The 23,314-nt window shown below is 45.7% G+C and overlaps 1 protein-coding gene across 4 annotated transcripts in view; it reads left to right on the top strand.

Annotated features, from left to right (window-relative positions):
- The window catches only part of ATP13A5 (ATPase 13A5), a 57,631-nt gene that overhangs the window by 341 nt on the left and 33,976 nt on the right, over positions 1-23,314 (top strand). For all 4 annotated transcript variants that reach the window (XM_050963868.1, XM_050963869.1, XM_050963870.1 and 1 more), the window contains exons 2-11: positions 12,313-12,486; positions 13,769-13,915; positions 14,542-14,612; positions 14,700-14,780; positions 15,430-15,499; positions 17,763-17,897; positions 19,975-20,047; positions 20,659-20,790; positions 21,409-21,579; positions 23,132-23,289. In XM_050963868.1, the coding sequence (XP_050819825.1) occupies positions 12,313-12,486; positions 13,769-13,915; positions 14,542-14,612; positions 14,700-14,780; positions 15,430-15,499; positions 17,763-17,897; positions 19,975-20,047; positions 20,659-20,790; positions 21,409-21,579; positions 23,132-23,289 (1,212 nt within the window). The remainder of the gene's footprint in view (positions 1-12,312; positions 12,487-13,768; positions 13,916-14,541; positions 14,613-14,699; positions 14,781-15,429; positions 15,500-17,762; positions 17,898-19,974; positions 20,048-20,658; positions 20,791-21,408; positions 21,580-23,131; positions 23,290-23,314) is intronic.

The raw sequence follows: 23,314 nt of genomic DNA, 5'->3' as shown, positions 1-23,314 counted from the left end.
TCTGTATTTTCTACAGCTAAATTCAGCATTCAAAGTGGGCTTGGTGTTTTCAGCATAGGTTCTGGCTGAAGGCTGAATCAGAGGTCAAACCCTGAATTCATGTATTCACTGACGTCAGTCGGGGTTTTGCCTGAGTAAGAACATCGAGATCCAACCTATAGAAATCAGAAAGGAAAAAGACCTAGTGCCCCTGCCAGTGAAGGACTGTTTTGCCCAGTACTTTTCCTCAGGCTTTTTCCAGTCTAATCATAACATCCCTAGCAATGGGGTTTCCACCCCTTCATGTGGGACACCACCTCACAGGTGAGCAGATCACAGGGAAGATGCTTATAAACTGGCCGCATTTTTCTTTTTCCTTGGTTGAAGTCAACCCTGCATAGTTCTCCCAAGCTAGTCACTCCTGCTCAGGCACACCCTGCTGCAATCTCACCTGAGGATTTCTGGGGTCCTACTCTCCATGCCGCAGGTTGGGGGTGACTAAGCTTTGCTGTTGCAGCCCCCAGGATGGAATCCCATTGCTCCCCAGAGGTGCTCGCCAATCTAACCCCTGTCTTCAGGATGCTTTTGTTAATGTTCATGGAATCAGCCCTATCTCTTTGTTGTGGTGAGCGTCCTTGTGTGACTGCAGCATTTTGGGGAGGTGGGAAAGGTGGAGCAGTGGGAAATGCTTTGGAAGTACAATTAATTGTTCCATATTTTAGCAGCTCATGTAGTGCACACAAAGGAGTGGTGATGGGGAGAGTGAGAAAAGGGGGCTTTCTCTTCCCAGGCACTTGCGCAAGGGGTAGCTAGAATCTGGGTGTTCATGCTCTCTGTGCACAGGGGAGGAGAGCTAGCTGCATCCTTGGCACCTGATGCTCCGGAGGGACTGGGAAAGGAGAGTCGCCATGAGCCTATCCCTTCTGCATCCACTGCAGACAACTGCTGGGAGGGGCATGTGCTGCACCCATTGACAGTAGAGCAGTTTCCACTCTCTCCCCACCCAGCCCCCTGAAGACCTTTGAGCCTCTGTCCTCTGCAGGCAGAATGCCCCAAGGAGCTGCCTCTCAGGTTCCCCCCGAAGCAACTGTAGCTTTTTACCCATCCTCAACTGCCTAGGAAATATAACTCTAATCTATCTGAGCTGTGTAAATTACAGTATTTTAACAGTGCCTTTGGGCATTAAGCAGCATCACTGAAGAGAGCAGAGGGTCTCAATCCAGTCCCTGGTGAATGGCAGGAGCTCCTATATGAGATAAAGGGCAAGATGGAGGGGGTGGAATGTTGTAATGTCTTGTTGGCTAGCCCAGGTACATCATCCAGCTACACTGAAGAATGATTCTTAGCCAAATCAAGGCTGTCAGCAGACTTTGCTGGCGACATGGCCAGCAGCTGAAGGGAACTGCCCCAGAGCCAACAAAAAGCATTTCTCAAAGTTCTAATTCCTGTACATTCCGAAAAACAGAAATGCCGAGACCACCTGCAGCAGCGCCCTCTGGAGAGTCCCAATGCTGTTACAAGGGTACGGGCTGCTTCCTGGGGGGCGCACAGATGAAAGGGCTCCCTGCTGCACCTTTCCCCTCCCTTGTATAAGGGGCAGCCAGACTGCTCATGACTACCAGACGAGCAGGAGGAATCCTCCTTTTGCTCATTACCCCCTTTGAAAGGTTATCTTCACAAGTCCTTGCCCGAGGCCTGTACTCCCCAGCTATACCGTGCCTGGCTCCAGCGGGGGGTTAAAGGATGTGTCTCTCTCTCTCTCACGCACACACACACTCTCCACCCTGCATAATATGGCCCTTTGGCTGCACTCATCTGTGGCAGGGAAGAGCATGTGCTCAGAAAGTTGAAGGCTCCAGCTCAGCACATTCTGTGCCAGCTCATCAGACCTAGAGCCAAAACGCTGCTGGAATGGGGCTGAGTTGCCATGGGAATGTGTCACAGCTCTGCTTGCCAAAGCCATGGCCACCTGATTCCCAAGTATTATGTTGCCTTTGGGCGGCATCATCCGGCAACATATTTAATGCCACAAACAGGCTCCTAGGCTCAGCAGAAATGCTCATCAATGCCCTGTCTTTCCCCCCTAGTTCCTCTCTTCTATCCGTTTTATCACCTGAACATTAAGCATTCAGCTTCCGGAGCTGTCTGTCTGCACAGCATCACCGCTGTCTCCTCTTGTGCTGGATGATCCTTTCGATGGGATGCAGGGCATAGGGCCAACAACGTGGTTTAGATCCAAACCCCGCTTTGGCTGCTGAGCAAGTTTACCTGCTATGGCAACATTAAGTCAGGAGAATCTGGACCTGTTCCATCCCATTTCATCAGCCTTTAATATCCCCTGCAGCAGGAACCTTCATCAGCTGAAGATCTGCCCAATTTTCTTCAGGTTTTAAGCGCATGTTTTCTTTCAAAGGCTCCACTCAGGGCTCGACTTAATGAGCACTCAGCAGCTTCCTCGGTCAGGTCGCAGGTGACTGGGGAGCTGCTTAAATCAAAGCATGGAGACTCAACAGTGAGGTACTTTATTGTAAGCTTTCCTAACTGTGTGTGCAGCACATGGGCATACACCCTCACTCCTGTGCTAGGTTCAGGGATGGGATCTCTGGGGGCAGTCTGTTCTTTGGCTGTTCTAAAGTTCTGGTTGGGAACTTCGAGTGGATAACCCCAGGAAATTACATCAGCTAGTACAGAGCATAGAGTTCACAGCATAGATGAACACTAGTGTCTCATCAGCTCCCAGGTGCAGCAAAAGGTGTTAATTTTAATCTATAAAGTCCCGTGAGATTTGGGACCTCCTTTCGGACTGCCCACCTCTCTATGCACCATCACGAAGAACATGGTCAGCGGAGGCCTATGTGTTGTTCCTAGTCCATTTGCTCTGAATAGTCCATTTTAAGAAGTGGAGGCAGGCTGTTCTCAGTGGAGAGAACACGTGTGCTCTCATAGCCTGCCAGTCTGGTTCAGGTGGGCATGGCCCATGACTCCTCTTCCACCTAAATGACCGTTTGATCTGTGGAGTAGCATTCCTCTGGCAGGCTGGGGGTTTCACTGGAAGATGAGTACTACAGCTGACTGCTATGGACTGTCCTGCACAGCATTTGGTCTTTGAATGTGCCTCACAGATCAGAAGCCATGGTGATGGGCACATAATACATTGACTTTAAAAATGCAAAAGCATGATTTACTATCAGTTGTGAACTCTTCCTTTGCAGCCCAACTTGTCCAATATAGTTCAATCAGGCTTCAGGGGACAGAGAATTAGAGAGGCCACATAGCTGGATGTGCTGTAATATTTTTTTTTATTACAACCAGTCTTTTCACTTCTCATCCTCGCATAGATCAAATGATGCTGAGCAATCTTTGGGTTGTTACGCTCTATGTTTAGCTAGTGATGAGTGAACTAGTTCCACTACAGTATGAATCAACAGCTGAAGTCCTGATGTTTATGAGAACATATTTATCTGGATGTGCTCACGATAATCACCCAGAACCCAGGAGGATGGTGACTGAGGAAATTTTGAACATGTGGTTCATAGCAAAAGTATCATTTTCTGCAACCATACCCACATGAACTCTGAGCCCATTAAATATAATAAGCTAAGCAGGGTCAGGCTGGGTCAATACCTGCATGCGACCCCACCCACTGCTCAGAGGGACACTCAGCGCCTGCAGGAAGTGGCTCTGGTAACTCTGCTGGCACTAAACCAAAGCACAGCACATGTTACGGAGCACTGTGCTGCAGAAAGTGCCATCCGGTGAAAGCGATGTAAAAGTAAAGGCCTGAATGCTGGTAAGCATTAAAATGATGCACACAGTTGAAAATTCACATGCTTTTTAAAAATCAATGTCTTTACATAGGTTACAAATAACACCAGCAATTATTAAAGTGGAACTAAAATTATTAGATTTTCACTACTTTTGGTTTTCACTGAACTCAGCTTGGTGACTAGCCCTAGTATAGTCACTGCTTTTGGTACATGTCGTCAGTTTCTAGTCTATTTCCACTCTCTGATGCTAAGGCACTAGCACCAATCTGCAATCCCTGTGGCCAATTCTGGCAATTTCATTGTGAGGCTCACTCTGTTTAGTGTTTTTCTTAGAGCTTCAGCTTTAAGCCCTGTGATTATAGAAGGATCTCAGCTTTCATTTACAGAGGAAAGTAAGGCTCTAGCTCTCATGGCTGTGGAGGAAAACTTTGTGCACAAGCATGCACGCACAACATGGTCTGAAAAAAGTGAGGGGTCTGTTATTGTCTACAGATATGAAAATGAGATCACATCAGTTCTGTCTGAGTTTCCACATCCTCACTTCTGTTCCTCCTGCAACTCCAGGGGCTGTTCAGCTCCCTTTTCCAGGCCTGGGGGTTACAGTAGGGGCCCCTCCCCACTCAGACTGGGGGAGGGTCAGCTCCAGAGGCTCTTCATTCTCCCTCCCCCTTCCTAGCCTTGATGCTGCAGTGAGGCAGGGGATGAGCTGAGGCACTGTCCTATTGGTCACAAGAGCGGGGCGGGTGCAGAGCATCCCTGAGCTGCTGGGCTCTTTCTGCTCCTGCCTCCCCCCTGGGAGTGGCCGTGGGGTGTGGGGAGAGCAGAGATCTCTCTGCCCCCGACAGAGCCCCAGATTGGCTGATTATACCTCAGGAGGCAGGGAAGTGGGGAAAGCAGCCAAGCAGAGGGGCGTTTCCCCCAGGCAGGGCTGAAAGGTGGCCCCTCAGTGACCCTGCTGGTCTAGAAGGCAGCTGCTAGGTGTGCAGCCCCTTTGAGCTAAGCACTGAGAACAGGAACTCTACAGACCCCTCAAAAGCAAAGGCAAATTAAAGGGTCCCAAAGTCTCATGGATGTGCAGGGGCCGAACTCATGCCGGAGGTTGCCAATATTGTGCATCACTCGGGCTGCCAACAATGCAGTGAATATTACTTTAAACCCCCAGCATTTCTATTCATCTTAGATTTAGAAAAGTCTTATTTAAAGTCCAAAGCCAAATAATTAATTAGCAGGGATGCTGCCTGAATAAGGACAGCAGTTTTGTAACCAGATCTGAGCTACCCGTGTCTCTTTAATGGACTCGTGACATCCTTACCAAGGGCTACACTACAAAATTAAGGTGACCTAACTTACATCGGCATGCAGCCGTTGCAGAAATGAGATTGCTTGTGCGTGTCTACACTTTGCTCCTTGTGTCGGCCATACACGTCCTCACCAGGAGTGCTTGCACCAATTGAACGGTCAGTGTGGGGGCATCATGGGATGGCTTCAGAAAGCCAGCAACAGTCAATATAAGCAACTTCTCATCTACACTGACAATGTGTTGACCTAACTACACAACTCATGAGGTGGAGTTAAGTCAGTGTAATGGGCGAGTTATGTTGGCGGGAGTGAAATTATAGTGTAGACACTTACAGACTTAGGTCAACATAAGCTTCCTTGCGTAGACGTAATTCTGTAGTGTGGACCCGGGCCTTGTCTGCAGACAGAGTTGCACTGGTTTAACATAGCTCCATCACTCAGGTGAGGTTTTTTCACACTCCTGACCGACAAAGCTATGTTGATATAACCTTTCAGCATAGACCAGGCCTAAAAATGTAGTTTTAAACCAGATTAGTTAAACCAGTGCTAAGGCTATGTGGATATTCTTATTTCAGTTTAACCAGGTTTTAATTTAAATTGAATAGGAACAGGTTTAAGCTAAAACAAATAAGCCACTCTCAAACTGAACTAAGAGTGTCTACACAGGTTCTTTATGCCCGTTTAACTAAATCAATTTAAAATCCCACCTTAGATTAAACTGGTGAAACCTACTTGCTAAGAGTTTGGCTTCTATAGCCAAGTTCCAACATGTGGAATTACATTCTATTTTCCTAAACTCCCTGTGGTTTCCACCAAATATGATCTTCTTTGGTTTCTATCCTGCAGAAGATTAAGCAGTTGAGATTCCCTCTCCTTTCCCATACAGAGGTGGTTGTATTTCAGTGCTGGAGTATGTGATCCCTAGTATAGTGAGTATATTAAGTTTACAAGTTCTGTTAAGCAGTCTGAGAATCCTTCGGGATGAAATAAAATAGAAAGGTTCTTTTTAAAATGTACTTATTAACAGAGCCTGGTCCAGGGATTCTCATACCTCCAAACAAGTGGGGACCTAGCATCCAGTGCCTGTGAGTGATTTAAGTTGTCACCTATGTTTTATTTAGCTTACATGGATGACACAATATTACTGGCATAATTTGATTCTCAGAACCTGGCATTACTTGCAAAGCCTTTTAAATGTGGGTGGTTGGCAACACTTGTTCTCCTGAGCGAGGCGTTACTTTCAGGGATTATGAAAGTGGGAAGAGGAATTAAGAGGAATTAGTCATGTGCAGCACATTGTGTTGAACCCATGTGAACTTCCTCCAGTCATTTCTGAACATGGGATCTCCCATGTCTTAGCTGACCCAATCCTAAAGAGGGTCCAGGTAATTCTCTGAGGATTTTCCCAGGGAGAGAGAGGAATAGACCCTTTCAGTCTGGAAAATGCATATTGGCAAGAAAGAAGGATCTGCAAAGGTGCAGCATAAGAAAAAAAACCCCTAAATTATAATGACACACAATGGAAATGACCCAGTTTTAAACTCCCCTTCCACTGGCTGCAGTGGTTTGTTCTTTACAGACAATAGAGTTATACAAGATGTGAGTCTGTAGATACAGTTGCTAATGCCAGAGGAAATGTAAGTAGTTTGTGTATAGCTGGGAGAGGGATGAAGATTAAAATTGGGTGCAAATCCAAGCATCAAAATGTGTGTGTCTGTCTGATATTTCAGCATCTGGCTCAAGACATAAATTGTGCAGTTGGTCCTTGTTTCAATAGAGATTGAACCACACTGCAGAAATTCAGAGTGTTTGAAACCCAGGTTGGAATCAAATGTTTTGGGCCTTTCACTAGTTAAAAATGTAAATAGGATGGATATGTGACATACCAGGGTACAGTCCAGAGCAGTGCGGGACTATGTCACCCTGCCCTGCAACCTGGGGTGCCTTACAATGCCTTGCTGAATTAGCTCCCACCTGGACCGCTCACAAACAGCCTTCCAGCATGCATGTTATACCCTGAGTGTCTGTGTGTAACTGCAGCCTTCCAGCCACACATGGGTTATACTCTGGCTCTCACCACCCTGGGTTATACTGCAGTGTGACTCCAATAAAGCCCCAGTCTTACATTTCTGGGGAGAGATCTATGTCCTGTATTGCCCAGCCCTCTCCTGGACAGTACAAAATATTTAAAGCCCATTATTCCCTAAAGGAAATAATATGCCAATTCATTATCTCAAATAGTTATTCAAGCACTTTAATTTAAACACACTGGATTAGATAAAACAGTAAAACAAGTATATTAACTACAAAGAGATAGATTTTAAGGGAGTACAAGTAATAAGGCATAAGTCAGAAATGGTAACAAGCAAAATAAAAATGTTTACCAATGCTTAACTTAAACTATATCGGATTCAAGTAAAGATTCTCACCACGTGCTTTCAGCAGTTGTACTGACCAAACTCTGTAGGCCAGGACCCCTCCCTCACAGTCCAATGAATGCTTGTGAATGTGATGGGCAAAGAGAGAGAGAGGGGGATGCCTCAGGGTATTTGTCCCCCTTCTCTATAGTTATAGTCTCCTTCTTGAAAAAACATTTCCAGCTGTATACTAGGAGACAAAGTCTATGTATAAGGATATTCCCTTCTGGTTTTTCATCTCTTTGAACTTCCTTTGTCTTCCCTTCCTGCTTGATGACTCTGTTTACTGCTTAAATGCAAATTAAGCAGAGCACACATTCCTTTGTTTAGGACAGCCATGTTTGCCAACTTTCATTTGAGCAGGGCTGAGGAGTTTGGAACATGTGTTACTACCACCATCCAGGGGAATCTTATAACTTCACATGCAGTGTTGCCACACGTTTTATCAGGATGACACTGACGATCAAATTTTGAGTTTTCAAATTATACCTAACAAGACATGCCTTGTACAAAAATGATAACAGTAGTGTATAGGGTGTGAACATGGGTATATTCTGTCACTGGATATTAACTGGTAAAACAGGAAATTTACCTCATACTACCAATTCTGCAACCTTTCCATTGTAAACTGACTAATCAAAATCCCGCCCGTTGTAGATTCAGGCATATCACTGGGCCCTACAAACAGACAATATTAATCAGAGCAAAGACCTAAAGTGAACATATAGCTCCCAGTCACCTTGCAGGACCTGAGAAGTTTGTAATGTCTTTTTCATGCTTGTATTTCAGATGAACAGATGGAAGAATATGCTGACCCTTCCCTTACACACAAATCCTACAGAGATTTATAGAGAATGATAGCTTTGTACAGATTTTTTGAACCAACCTATAGAATTTAATAGAAAATTATATTCTTGCTATGGGCCTATATATAAAAAAAGAAAGAAAAAGAAAGGATTTCACTCATCATTTAAGTCAGCAGATATTTTTTCTCTGTAATCCGATTAAGCTTTTGGAGAATGCTGTTGTTTTAACTACTATTAAATTCCATAGGACTTTCCCATAAGGATTTGGTGATTGTTTGGGGACTAAGCTTCCTAGGAGTCCAGTCACCTTAAAACCTGTGTGTGCCTATAGTGTGCACTTCTGTGAGCCATAGAATCACAGGACAGAAGGAATCTCGAGAGGTCCTCTAGTCTAGTCCTCACTGCCCCTATCCCAGTGAAGAGATGAGGAGTCTCCATTCCCACACTGCTTAGTATGAACACAGGTCTCTGTTATGTGGGTCTGGAGCGACCGACCAAGCTATGGCCAACACTGCCCGCTAGTGAGGGGTGCGCTGGATGTCACAGAGTGATTCAAATGCCCTCTGCTCTTAATAGAGGCAGGTAGATTCCTGCATGGGAGCCGCCTGTCCAGGTTTCCTTTGAGGGAGCTGTCCCGGGAAATGCATCAGGGTGCTCAGTGCTCATGGCCAGCGGTAGGCTCAGGCTCCTGCAGGAGGTGCCGGGTTTTGTGCCTCAGAGGTGGCAGCCCTGTGTCCGGCTGGGTGCTGGAGGAAGAGGGGGAGGGTGGCGGTGGGGACTGCTTTGTGGCTGGCTGGGCGGCCGCTCCGCCCCGAGAGCCATCGCGGGTGCCTGGCTGGGCGAGCTCCCTGACTTTCGGTGACTGCCCCGAGGCGCCTCCGGCCTGGCTCTCCCTGGGGTGAAGTTCCTACTCCCAGCCCAATGGGGCCCGTGCCGCGGACAGGCCCCTGCTGCCCAGGCTGGCCGGGGCTGGAGCGTGCCAGGCTGCAGGCTGGACGGGCTGCCTGGTGGCCTCGCAGTCCTACACCTGCCTCCTGGTTGCCAGCTGCACCAGCAACAGCACCGCCCCCTCCGACCCCAACAGCAAGCCATGGGTGGAGCATGTACGGCGGGGGGGGGGCTCTGAGATGGACCCTGGGCTGGGGGGGAGAAGGGACACGGTGTGTGGGAGTGGGAGAGCCAAACCTGCTGTGGGCAGAAGGGAAGGGACAGGTCCCTGGAGGGTCTGGGTGGGAGCTGGGAGAGGATAGGATGGTGGGGTCACGGACAGGCCCTGGGTTGGGAACTGTGTGTGGGGTGGAGAGACAGGGTCTGGGTCGGAGTTGGGGGAGAGGATAAGATGGTGGGGACACGGACAGGCCCCTGGGTTGGGAACTGTGTGTGGGGTGGAGAGACAGGGTCTGGGTGGGAGTTGGGGGAGAGGATAGGATGGTGGGGACACGGACAGGCCCTGGGTTGGGCACTGTGTGTGAGGTGGAGAGACAGGGTCTGGGTGGGATTTGGGAGGGAGGATAGGTTGGTGGGGACACGGACAGGCCCCTGAGTTGGGTGTCGGGGAGGTAACTGTGTGTGGGGTGGAGAGACAGTGTCTGGGTGGGAGTTGGGGGAGAGGATAGGATGGTGGGGAAACGGACAGGCCCTGGGTTGGGCACTGTGTGTGAGGTGGAGAGACAGGGTCTGGGTGGGATTTGGGAGGGAGGATAGGTTGGTGGGGACACGGACAGGCCCCTGAGTTGGGTGTCGGGGAGGGAACTGTGTGTGGGGTGGAGAGACAGGGTCTGGTCGGAGTTGGGGGAGAGGATAGGATGGTGGGGACACGGACAGGCCCCTGGGTTGGGAACTGTGTATGAGCTGGAGAGACAGGGTCTGGGTGGGATTTGAGGGAGAGGATAGGATGGTGGGGACACGGACAGGCCCTGGGTTGGGCACTGTGTGTGAGGTGGAGAGACAAGGTCTGGGTAGGATTTGGGGGAGAGGATAGGATGGTGGGGACACGGACAGGCCCCTGGGTTGGGAACTGTGTGTGGGGTGGAGAGACAGGGTCTGGGTGGGAGTTGGGGGAGAGGATAGGATGGTGGGGACACGGACAGGCCCCTTGGTTGGGACTGTGTGTGAGGTGGAGAGACAGAGTCTGGGTGGGATTTGAGGGAGAGGATAGGAGAGTGGGGACACAGACAGGCCCCTGGGTTGGGTGTTGAGGAGGGAACTGTGTGTGAGGTGGAGAGACAGGGTCTGGGTGGGATTTGATGGGGAGGATAGGAGGGTGGGGACACGGACAGGCCCCTGGGTAGTGTGTTGAGGAGGGAACTGTGTGTGGGGTGGAGAGACAGGGTCTAGGTGGGAGTTGGGGGAGAGGATAGGATCTTGCCAGTAGTTGTTGGTTTGCAAAACACCAGCCTCGGAGCTACTGTGGGTGGGGAAGGAGCAGACTCAGGGTGAAAATCCTGGCCCTATTAAAGCCAACAACAAAACTCCTGTTGGGCTTCAGTGATGCCAGGATTTCACTTCAGGTTTGTTCATTTTAAACAGAATTGTAGCTGTTGAGTTATTGTACAGACACTTACCCAGGGTCCTGACTGCAAGGGACGGACCATAATAAAAGGTCAGAAGGGTATAAACTGGATATTAGGAAGTTTAGACTTGAAATTAGACGAAGGTTTCTGACCATTAGGGGAGTGAAGTTCTGGAATAGCCTTCCGAGGGAAGTAGTAGGGGCAAAAGACTTTCCTGGCTTTAAGACAAAGCTTGATAAGTATATGGAGGGGATGTTATGATAGGATCGTTAATTTGGGCAATTGATCTTGAATTACCACCAGACAGGTCTGCTCAATGGTCTGCGGGGAGATGTTGGATGCGATGGGTACTGAGTTGCTGCGGAGAATTCCTTCTTGGGTGCTGGCTGGTGATTCTTGCCCACATGCTCAGGGTTTAGCTGATCGCCATATTTGGGGTCGGGAAGGAATTTTCCTCCAGGGCGGATTGGCAGGTGCCCTGGAGGTTTTTCGCCTTCCCCTGCAGCGTGGGGCACGGGTCGCTTGCTGGTGGTGTCTCTGCAGCTTGAGGTCTTCAAACCATTTTTGAGGATTTCAATAACTCGGTCCTGGGATAGGGGTTGTATAAAATTGGATGGGTGGGGTTCTGTGGCCTGCCTTGTGCAGGAGGTCAGACTAGATGATCAGATTGGTCCCTTCTGACCTATGAGTCTATGAGTCTAAAAGCATTACAAGCTACAGCACACATAATGGGTGATTGTCAGAAGTGTAGACCAAGCATAAAGCAGACTAATGTACATGTAAATCCGAGGTGCAATTGGAGAAGAAACATGGGGATTAGAAAATGCAGTCTCTGTTGGAAGAACAATTTTTTAACAATAGAATGTCATTATGACTACAACAGCTTCCAGGTTATTGAAGTAGAAGGACAAAACAGGGAAGATAATGAAGGATCATAAAAGGTGCTCAGGGCTCTGTGTATGATTAAGAACCACACCATGGGACATAAGCAGGAAATAAATTGCATCCTTATTTATGTAAAGTAGATGCTACATTGATAGCACACTAGAAATGCATATGCCATTCAGAATCATGAAAAGTCTTCGTAACTTCAAGGGAGTTTCTGTGCTGCAGGGTGGATTCCCCTGAATAACACGGAGCTCCTGTACAGACACCCTCCATTGCTGCAGGACAGCTCTGGGACTGTAGCTGAATTAAATATCGGTAGAAGTGTTACTGTGACAGACCAGCTGCATTATGACAGTGAAAGCTATAGGATCAAGCTAATTCTTCAAGTCTACATAGCTGGAGGGTTGAAAATGGGCCTTTCTTGCCATATTAAGTATGTGATACTGCCTGGTTTTGGTGGAGTTGGTGTATGTTTTTCCTTAATTTTAATACATGTTTAGCTGACACACAGTTTCATCTTGCAAGCTGAAGACGGGGTTGCTTATACGAGGTGTATTAGCTAGAGAGTCTTTGCAGCTTTTCCCTTTAAAACAAGTCTCAATGTCAAACAATTTCAAAATAATGTCTCGTCTTTGTCCCACAGGAGATATTTGGCTACAAAACTCAAGGTTGCCGGAAAACCATGTGCATTGCTGGATATATCTTTTCCTGTGGGGCTCTTCTCCTTCTGTTTTACTGGAAGCCAGCATGGGATGTGTGGGCAAACTGCAGCCCATGTAACTTGCAAGAAGCAGATGTCATATTGCTTAGAACAACAGTAGGTGCACACTGTAACATGTCCTTTTAACTGGATGTCTTATTAATTCATATAAAGTTTTCACACACACACACTTAAGCACTCCTCCTACTCTCTCAGTGTGTAATAGCAATTTTTTAGTATTTTCCAATGTAAATACTCGAGTTCAGATGTACACTGGCAGGGATAAGTCAGGCATTTGAGGAGCCCACTAACTCCAAATCATTTCCATACAGACATTTTCAGAAAAAACAATTCAAAAATATTGTGCAGAGGTTATGGTTACACTAACTAGAATTCAAATACTTTAACACTGAACATAGACACCTTGTGTACACTGCATATCCCCACTGCTTAACTACTAGTGTTAGAGTAGGTCTCATTCCAATATGATTACTGCATAACACTAATTTTAATAATTGGAGATATACCAGTCTCCTAGAACTGGAAGAGACATTGAATAGTCATTGAGTCCAGCCCCCTTCCTTCACTAGCAGGACCAATTTTTGCCCCAGATCCCTAGGTGGCCCCCTCAAGGACTGAACTCACAACCCTGGGTTTAGCAAGCCAATGCTCAAAACACTGAGCCATCCCTCCCCTCCAGAGAGTACTGACTTCTTCTATATTTCTATATTTGCTTACCCTACCTACACACAAGAATGTAGAAGACAGGACACAACAGAGGGGTTGATCCTAACAAATATGGTTGAACCTGTCTTTTGTGTAATGCATGTGACTAATATCATGAGAGAAACTCTGTAGGATTGAATTTTAGAGGGCTGTATCCACTTCCACTAATTATATCAGTGCAAACACCTAATATGCATTTGATCCCCAATATATGCACTACTTCCCTAATATAGATGCACTTAAAACAATTAGTAACTTACTGCATTGTTGTAATAGTGATTAATAACACTGCCCACACTAAGCTATATTGATTAAAGCACAATTTTTACTGGGTTAAGTGCATCTGTGTTAGGCATTTGCACTGGTCTAATTAGATCAAATTTAGTTACACTGGTTCTCATTTTCTACTATAGTGAGGCCTTAATAATACTGCAGCCCTCATTTTGGGAAACACATGTTTTCCAGGGTCAGGAAGCACGATTAAAATGGGCGATGTTTTAGACTTAAGAGTTCATTAGGTGAAGCAGACTGTAATGAAGCTCTCTGTTCTTGGCTCCTAACCAAAAGTTCTGTAATTATGTACTGCCTGTCTCTGCCATGGCTTTACACAGAGACCTACACTAAGAATGTATCATTCCTTCATAGTACACTGAATTTTTCTTTATTCCTCCAGGATGAATTTCAGAAATACACCAGAAAGAAGGTGACCTGGATCGACTTGTCCAAATTGAATCTATCGGTTAGAGATACATCAGATAGTCTCTTCATTGCTGACAAAGATTCTGTCATAAACAGAGCCATAATGAAGCCAGAATTAAAAGTAAGTCATGGATGGATGAATACAGTACGTAGTATTAGATGCAGAGGCGGATGAAAGCTCTTATCTCAATTTCCCCTTGCGGCTCCCATTAACTTTTAATTGGAATTATATCCATGCATCAAGGAAGAGAACTGGTCCTGTAATACAGTGAATTGGGGTGTTCTAAAGGGCATTTGTGCCCATAGGCACCGACTTCCCCTCTTTTCCTTGGGTGCTTGACCCCCCTGCCTCTGGCCCCGCCCCCACTCCCCCCTTTCATGAGGCCTTGCCCCTTCTTAACCCTCCCCTGCCCCTTTTCCAACCCCTTCTCCAAAGTCCCCACCCCAACTCCTCCCCCAAATTCCTGCCCTGGCCCTGCCTCCTTCCTTGAGTGTGCCACATTCCCATTCTTCCCCCCGGTCCCGGAGCATGCAAACAGCTGTTTGGCGGCAGCCAGACAGGAAGTGCTGGGAGGTAGGCGGAGGAGTGGGGATGTGGTGCACTCGGGTGGGGAGGGAAGAGAAGGGGTGGGAGGAGACCTTAACTACTGGTGGATGCAGAGCACCCACTAATTTTTCCCCATGGGAGCTCCAGCCCCGGAGCACCCACGGAGTCAGCGCCTATGTTTGTGTCATTTGGTTTTGCAGGTCAGAAGCATCCAGGTACAGAAAATCCGGTATATTTGGGATCTCTCTGTGAAGCAGTTCCAGAAAGTGGGGTGAGTTTAATCACTCGTTACAAAGTTCTTTGCAGAAGCAAAATCCCCTTTCAAGACATCGTTTGAGCTCTCTCATGGTTATCCTAGATCGCTAGATGACAGCAACTCATGTTACGACATACATCACAAGTTTGGAACTGGTCTGACGAGAGAAGAACAGAATATCAGGTACAGTCCACAGCATTTCCAGTCTTTTCAGTATTTCAGATTTAAATAAGCATATGGGCCCAATTCTTTTCTTCCTTACTCACAATTCACATCAGTTTATTGCTATTTACTTCAGTAGTAATGTAAAGTGCACTGATGACATTGAGAGGGTGAATAAAATGAATGCAACTTGCATTCTGAGGAGTATAGTCACAAATGTCCTCAGTTACAGTAATGTAAATCTGGAGAAACGCCATTGATTCAATGAGGTTAGAATTGGCCCTACGAATGGGAGAAGGGAGGGAGGTGCTGCCATGTTTCACCAATCTACCAAGCCAGGCTCACAGCAAGAGTCAGTGGTAGATCAAAGATTCTTTTTGACTTTTTATAAAACTTTGCATGAGTTGCATGAGACAAATGAACACTGGTCTCAGTATAATTCCCCCTTGGATTCAATAGCTTCTTGAAGACTTCTGTCTCATTCAATCATCTGTGTTCTTGATATTACTTTTAAGATACGGTTTTACCATTATTGTATAATGCCTTTTTTTGTGTATGTGAATTCTTACTTACATCAGAGGTCTGAACTGAAAGAGCTGGGGCCTTCTATAGGGGCATATGCCAGGGAACTTTGTTTCTCTGATATTAACCAATTCATGATTTCATACAGGAGGTTAGTGTGCGGGCCCAATGCCATTGAAGTTGAAATTCGTCCTATTTGGAAGTTACTTTTTAAAGAGGTAAGCTGCATCTCTATTTTTAAGTCTTGTTATTTGAATCATAGAAGATTAGGGTTGGAAGAGTCCTCAGCAGGTCATCTAGTCCAACCCCCTGCTCAAAGCAGGACCAACACCAACTAAATCATCCCAGCCAGGGCTTTGTCAGGCCGGTCCCTAAAAACCTCTAAGGATGGAGATTCCACTAGTTCCCTAGGTAACCCATTCCACTGCTTCACAACCCTCTCAGTGAAATAGTGTTTCCTAATATCCAATCTAGACCTCCCCCACTGCAACTTGAAGAGATAGCTCAGAAACATTTTGACAGTGGTATTTCATTTTTCTATCCTGGAATTCAGCAATTGATGCCCTAGATCAAGGGTGGCCAACCTGATCCTGAGAAGGAGCCAGAATTTACTAATGTACATTGCCAAAGAGCCACAGTAATACATCAGCAGCCCCCCATCAACTCCCCCACCCTGCTCCCAGAGCCAATCAGTGCCTCCCCCTTCCTCCCCACACCTCCCAATCAGCTGTTTCGTGGCATGCAGGAGGTTCTGGGATGCAGGAGGGGAAGCAAGAGCCTGGCAGGCTCAGGGGAGGGGGCAGGAAGGGATGGAGTGGGGGGAGGGCCTGTGGCAGAGTCAGGGGTTGAGCAGTGAGCACCCCCCCTGCCCCCAGTACATTGGAAAGTTAGCGCCTGTAGCTCCTGCCTCGGAGTTGGTGCCTATACAAGGAGTCGCATATTAACTTCTGAAGAGCCACATGTGGCCCTGGAGCCAGAGGTTGGCCACCCCTGCCTTAGATCCTTACTAAAACAAAGCAGCGTAGAAAAAACTCAATGCTACATGGTACAGTCCTCCCTCAGTTATGCCAATTCCATTCCTTTAACTACCATAGAGTTATACTGGTATATCAGAGAGGACAATTTGACCTTTTATGTACAGTTAACAAGATGGTTAGATGGCAGATTAAAAAAGAAAAATGTGATTGCTGGGTCTTGTTCTGATCTCACTGACACTGTGGTATAAATCAAGAGTGACTCCACTGAGTTACATTAGTGTAAAGCTTCTGTAAGAGAGAAATCAGGACCATCCTACATATGAGCACATCCATATAGGGTGCAGCCATACTACCTCAGATTACGAACTCATGGTATCTCCTATGATGAAGCAAACATGAGCAGTCCTTGACGAGAGACCAACCACCAATAAAAGCATAGGTTTCACAGTAAGTGGTGTTGGTGACTGAGTACTTGTCACTGTTCCCTCAGGGTCAATACTAGATTGATACCCATCATGGTGTGAGGAGTCACCATCTTTAAGACAAGGTGTACAATTTCAAGTTTGATCATTAATAATCCAATAGCACTTTTTGCAAGGATAGAGGTTAGCCTAGAATCCTACATTCTGTCTCCTTAAATTCCCTTTGTCAATTGAAATACAGAAAGTATTTTTGACTTTGTATCCTAAACTATTTGTTAGTAATGCTGTGCCCTGCTAAACAGTTGCTGTGTCTCTGTAGAAGTGACTACTCTCAGTATTGAGTGCAGGAATTGTAATACCCAAGAGAACTCCAGGAGAGCATTTTAAAACAGGCTATTGAATTTGAACTTTGCACTTGCATCAAAGTGTGCAGCCTCCTGTGCGATGTTTATTAAGGCTGTGCCTCTAGGCAGGTCTCTGAAAGGTGTGGTGCTTTGCTTTGCTTTGCACAAGGAAGTGTCAGTGAAGGGGTGCCCTGGTGATACTATTGGCCAGGATACTACGGTACTGGCTGAGCATACATCTTTGTTTTGCTCCTGACCCTTCATTCCTTAGACCTGGATGAATATTTGCAAAAATGTGTTCCCATATTTTTCATTCAGGGGTTAAATTTTTCAGTAAATTATTTACTCGGTGCTAGCCTTATACAGGCAAAGATCCCATTGTCTTCAGTCACTATGTTGGCTGTCCAGAATGGAGCCTTTAGTTTAATGATTGAAGAGAGGGCTACTATCTAGACCACTTGAGACTACCAGTTCATTTCGGAGAAATCACTGCATGGCTATCAGATGACAACTAGTTCTGAGCCAGATCAAGTCAACAAGATGGAGGTGAAAGCTATCAGTCCCCTGAACCATCATGGGAGAGTGTTGGCTTGCAACAAGCACCACAATTCTGTTTTAAATTACACTGAAAAGATTTCACGAAATCTATAGTGAAACCTTTTCATCTTTCCCACATGTGAGCGACAGCTGAACAAACTGTGGATTTCTCCTGACTGTGTGATATATTTGTGTTTGCAGATTTTAAATCCCTTTTATGTGTTCCAAACCTTCACTCTGACTCTGTGGTTGAGCCAAGGTTACGTTGAGTATTCCGTGGCTATCATAATCTTGTCAGTCATTTCTATTGGCTTAACCGTGTATGACCTCAGACAGGTAAGGCTGCTCTTCACGTCATCAATTTCCCAGTTTAGCCAACAGTAATAATTTCATTTGTCTCAGACACAGAATAAGAAGCAATTTCTGCACTCTGTCCTTTTGGTTAGCTGGTACTATTGCAGATTTCACAAGTCCACTGAAGATTAGAGTTGGGCCATCCATGAATGTTGTGTCCAGCTTGGAATTTCCCCAATGTGCAAGGGCCTTCAAAGCCTGCAAATAACAGGCTTTAACATAAAAAAAAAGTCGCATTAGTCTTAAATTATCAGACAAGTTAATACATCTGAGCCTTTTAGACACATCTACACAATAACTTAACTTTACCTCAGTCATTCTCTGAGGAAAAGGATATTGTGTTTTTCAGATGAAGCCACAAAAATGTTCAGAGTTGGCCTATGCACACAAAGCTAACATGCTTATCCAAGGTTTACCTGAATTGCTTCATTTAGTCTGCATATCTGGCTTAGAATTTATGAATTCAGTCCTATGAGGCACTTGCACACTGTTGTAGGAACCTCAGCCCTTCGCAGGACCAGGCTGTTTGTGCGACAAATACTCCTAACATTTCAGGCACTTCCAGCCTTCAAGTCAGGCTAAAAGTGCAGAGAACAGCCTCTCTCCTGTTATTTCAGAGCTGCCAGCCATCTTGGCCAGGCAGAGAATTCTGACTGCAAAAAACTACAACAAGAAAAATAACTCTATTTTCAAAGCTCAAGGAACATGCAATTCAGGCATTTGGGACAAGGTTCGGCCAGGTGGTAAAGTGGTTTAATTTGCAGCAGTTTGTCATTCCGTGGTTTGCAAACTAAGTGATGCAAGTGCACTGCTGAGGTGGCAGTGGAAGGAGGAAGCAGTAGGAAAGTCAGCTTTCAGGAAAATAAAGTATGACTTCCTACTGATTGTCATCCTGGTGCAAGGGACACGGGATTATCACTTAAACATGTGCAAACCATGTGTAACAAACTACAGTGTGAGTCACCAACAAAAAATGGCCCTACATCTTTTACATCTGATCTCCACTGAATTACTAATTCATGTACTTACAAGAATTGAATCCTACAGCAGGTGATAGTGGGCTCTGCCCTGTTCATCCCCCCCGAAGACTGATGATATATTGTCCTTGCTGGAGTAGATTATGGCACTGAGCTACTTCTATTTTGTTACTGTCCTAGCACAAATGCACAGCACAAACCTCATGCAGGTCTAAGCAAGCATACGATTGAAGCAGCACCAGGGTTGCTTTGAGGGACATTTCAATTGGTGTGCACATCCAGCAGTCCAGCACACCCAGAACACAAACAGTGGCCTAGCCAGTGTTCTTGGGCAAGGTCAAAGTCCAAGCTTTTAGCAGGAAGAGTGACCGGTTTTTGAGCCACAGGGCCCTCTTCCAACTGGTCTGAAGTTTTCATAAGAAAAACACTGATTAAGAAGCCCACACCTATGACTAGATTTTATAAGTAACTTTTAAATTAAGGTGACATATCCCCACTACAATACTGTACACAGCCCAAACCTGTGATAGTTCACCTCATCAGTTTATAACTCTGGACATGCAAATTGCTAAATTGGATTACAACCAGCCACCGGCCATGCAGAGATACCTAGCTAAAGTGATCAAAAGTCTAGATTCTGTTTCTGGTTTTTTGCAGTGGTAACCTCTGTAATAACTGGATATTTACACTCGGTTGTTCTACTGAGCCCCCTTCTAGCAGGGAAAAAAATGGACCAACATGTGGAAATTCACTATTTAGGGATTGGAAATGTCATTGAAAACAGAGCCTGATTCATTTCTTAGTGTTGCAAAGAGGAGTAATTTTACTGATGTGAAATTGGCATGAGTGGAAAATCAGGCCCCAAAACACTGTACAGTTTGTTCTGCTGTCTAACTGAGGGCAAACCCTTTGAACACATTTCCTGATTGGTAAGGAAAGCATAGGGAGTATGACTCTTACCACTTATAATCCAATTAAGTTCAGTTTCATTGTTATGAAGCTTACTCTTGATCATTAAAGTATAATGTTTGCTTGGCACAAGTATTAGTATTTCAACACTTAATTTACTACCCAATCAACAGCAATCTGTGAAGCTGCATGACCTTGTTGAGGAACACAACAAAGTCCAGGTTACAGCCTGCACAAAGGACGAAGGTGAGCAATGTCCAATTAGCCTTCTTCCCCCCACCCCTTCCAACTCAATAGGGGGTCAAACTCTGCATTTGGAAGTACACAGACATACTTAGGCTTATCGGCTTGCAGATGTATTTCAGTATCAAGAACAAATTGGGTAAAGTAACTCCATAGTGCAGTGACTAGGATGTTAGCCATGGACACGTGAGACCAGGACTCAATTCCCTGCTCTACTACAGGCTTCCTCACCTCAGTTTGTCTCACTGCACCTTGGGTCTCTATCTGTGCGATGGGGATTACACCCTACCTCCCAACAATGTTGTGAGGCTGAGTCCATTAGGGATTGTGAGGTGCTCAGATACAGTGGTAATGGGGCCTATAGGTACCTTAGGCAGGTCTCTTATCCAAAGCAATTTATAGACATTAACTAATTAAGCCTCAGAACATCACTTCAAGGTAGGCAGGCAGACAAGTGTCTTCACTTGTACCACTGTAGATCCATACGTGCAGTTCCTCTGAAACCAAGCAATGGAGTAAAACAGTTTGGTTGTGTAGTGCAGGCTTTAAAATGTTCCTGTGGATCATAACCTGTGTCTAAGTGAACACTCACTTCATTTTATATTTTACTATAGGTTGCAAAAAGCTGGAGTCTCATTATTTGGTCCCAGGAGACATCCTTGTTTTAGAAAGAAAGCAGCATTCTTTGCCATGTGATGCTATCCTGATCGATGGAGGTTGTATTGTAGATGAAGGCATGCTCACAGGTACAAACTTGGATTTTGATTTGTCTTTTCTCTCCATGCAGTTCTTTGCTCTCTCTCTGGAGACATGTTTTTATCAATTCTGATTACAAATGGTTTATCCTATATCAGAATGAATTGTTGCAAAATAAGGAAAGATGGTGTTTTGAATAATTTGCAGTCTCCTTGGGAAGGGCTTCTGATTAGTTCTAAACTGCTCAGCATAACTCAATTTCTTACTAAAAATGAAACCAGATCTATGTAATGTATTGTCAGCAACAGGAAATACAGCAAACATTAAAAACACAAAAAATTGTTTTTAAATGCTAGGATGTTGTGCTCTGTGTGGGCAGACAACGATACACACACTTCAACAGCAGAACGCAGTGTCACACATATACACTTAGCCACTATAAAACTGTGTCTATCTCAGGGCAAAGTTTGACCCAAGTCTTTAGATTGAAAACTACCAGGGAGGTGTCTGAAGTGCTCAGATGTTAAAAATCATAGCCATCATCCAGTCCATTTATTTATTTATTTATTTAACAATTCTTGCTGATTGGGTATGTATTAATTGCACATTTCCTGAGTCTGATGGAATTTAAATACACCCTAACTGGAATTGTTCAACATGATCTTTAGGTGAAAGTATTCCGGTAACTAAAACCCCTTTGCCCCACATGGAGAATACCAAGCCCTGGAAAACACACAGTGCAGAAGATTACCGAAGACACGTCCTCTTCTGTGGAACAGAGGTCATACAGACCAAGCCCACAGGCAAAGGACCAGTGAGAGCTGTTGTGCTGCAAACTGGTATTTATTTTTTATTTTACTGGTGAGGGTGGTGGGGACCAGATGGCCCAGGGGACACATAGTAAAGCTTTTCTCTCTACATCCCTGATTCACATCCAGCCCATGTCAGAGACTGAAAGTTATTTATTCCCAACTGGTGGTTGTGCTTTGGTGGGTCTCAGTCTAATTTCTAGTGGACAGGGGCCCACATTCCAACCCATTGGTGTTACTGGACTCCCTTGATGGCAGTCTCAGTAGATAGGCCTGGGTTTGTCTACCTCACAAAACCCTTCGGGGGCTTGTCTACACACAAAAACTTTAACCAGACCAGTATAAAGTGGTACAACCCACAGTTATATTAGTACAAAGGTGCTTTACAGCAGTTTAGCTATTTCCATATAGGAAGGGAAACAAGATGTGTATACCTTTATACCAGTGTTACTGCATTCACACTAGGGTTTGTATGGGTATAACCATTGCAGTAATCCAAAACAGTGATGGCAGCACAATAACTGTGTGCAGACCAGAACCAGATAAACTGCCAGGACAGCCCAGGAAGCATGGACTGCCACTGCTTGATGCTGTACCTCTTCCCTTTTCACTGACTAGAGGACCTCGGTCTGCATGGCTGTCAACATGGCACCTTTCACCACTAGTAACAGCTTTTTAGAAAGAAATCTCACTGTTCCCAATTAAAGTGCGTGAGCTGATCTGTTTTGGTAAATAAAGACTGTTCAGTCCAGCCGCAGTCTGAGTTTTAGTCAGTCACAGATGACATTCATCCCCACCCTCCAGCACACTCGCAAAGGCTGAGTAAGCTATCTTACTGCACAGCACTTGGGGTGTGTCTCCACTGCGTCTGGGAGAGAGCATCCCATCCAGGGCCAACAGACTTGTGTGAGCAGGGTTTACACTAGTGCACTAAAAACAACAGGTTAGACAGTGATTTACATTGCAGCTCAGGCTGGAGTTGACACTCTCAAGTCTGCCCCCGCTCCACCCCTCTAGACTTCGGAGTCTGAGCTCCAGCCTGAGCCACAACATGAAAGCAACATCGACACAGCTGTGTTTAGTATGTGCTCTGCTAGCACAAGTCTGTGGGCCCAGGCTGGGAGCTTGCTCCCATAACAATGTAGACAGGCCCTACAGACTTCAGCCCAAATCCACAGGCAAGGTCCTGTGTGGCTGCTATTCCAGTCCTGTTACAGGACTGGAATAGCTTCCCTTCTGTGCTCCCAGTATAGGGGTTCCTATAAGCATAGGTACAACGATCTTTCCCCAAATCTCTCCCATCCATGCCTGTGCATTCAGAGCAGGGGTGAAATCTGCCTCCTAGGGGCACAGAGTGCACTGAGGGATCTGCTACCACCACCCATGTGAAGGTGTAAAATGAGAGGTTGTGACATGGAGGGTCTTTGCCTGTTGATGAATTTCACACTACATGAGCTGGCCAGATATTTTGTCCTGCCTTCAGAAAATCTTTACAATACCATCCATCTCCTAATTCAGTTGTGTTCAACCTATCGTGCCATTAGATTAACATATACAATTTGTGGTGATTGTCTTAATATAGGGTTCAACACAGCCAAAGGCGATCTGGTGAGGTCCATCCTCTACCCCAAGCCCATGAATTTCAAACTGTACAGAGATGCCTTCAAATTCATCATAATCCTTACATTAATTGGCGTGCTTGGACTGATCTATACAGTGTGTGTGTATGTACAGCACAAGGTAAGTAGTAGTAACATGATAATGG

The sequence above is a fragment of the Gopherus flavomarginatus genome, chromosome 8 (assembly GCF_025201925.1).
Source record: "Gopherus flavomarginatus isolate rGopFla2 chromosome 8, rGopFla2.mat.asm, whole genome shotgun sequence".
NCBI classification, from domain to species: domain Eukaryota; kingdom Metazoa; phylum Chordata; order Testudines; family Testudinidae; genus Gopherus; species Gopherus flavomarginatus.
The sequence above is the reverse complement of the archived record's forward strand: the minus strand, read 5'-3'. Positions and strand labels throughout refer to the sequence as shown.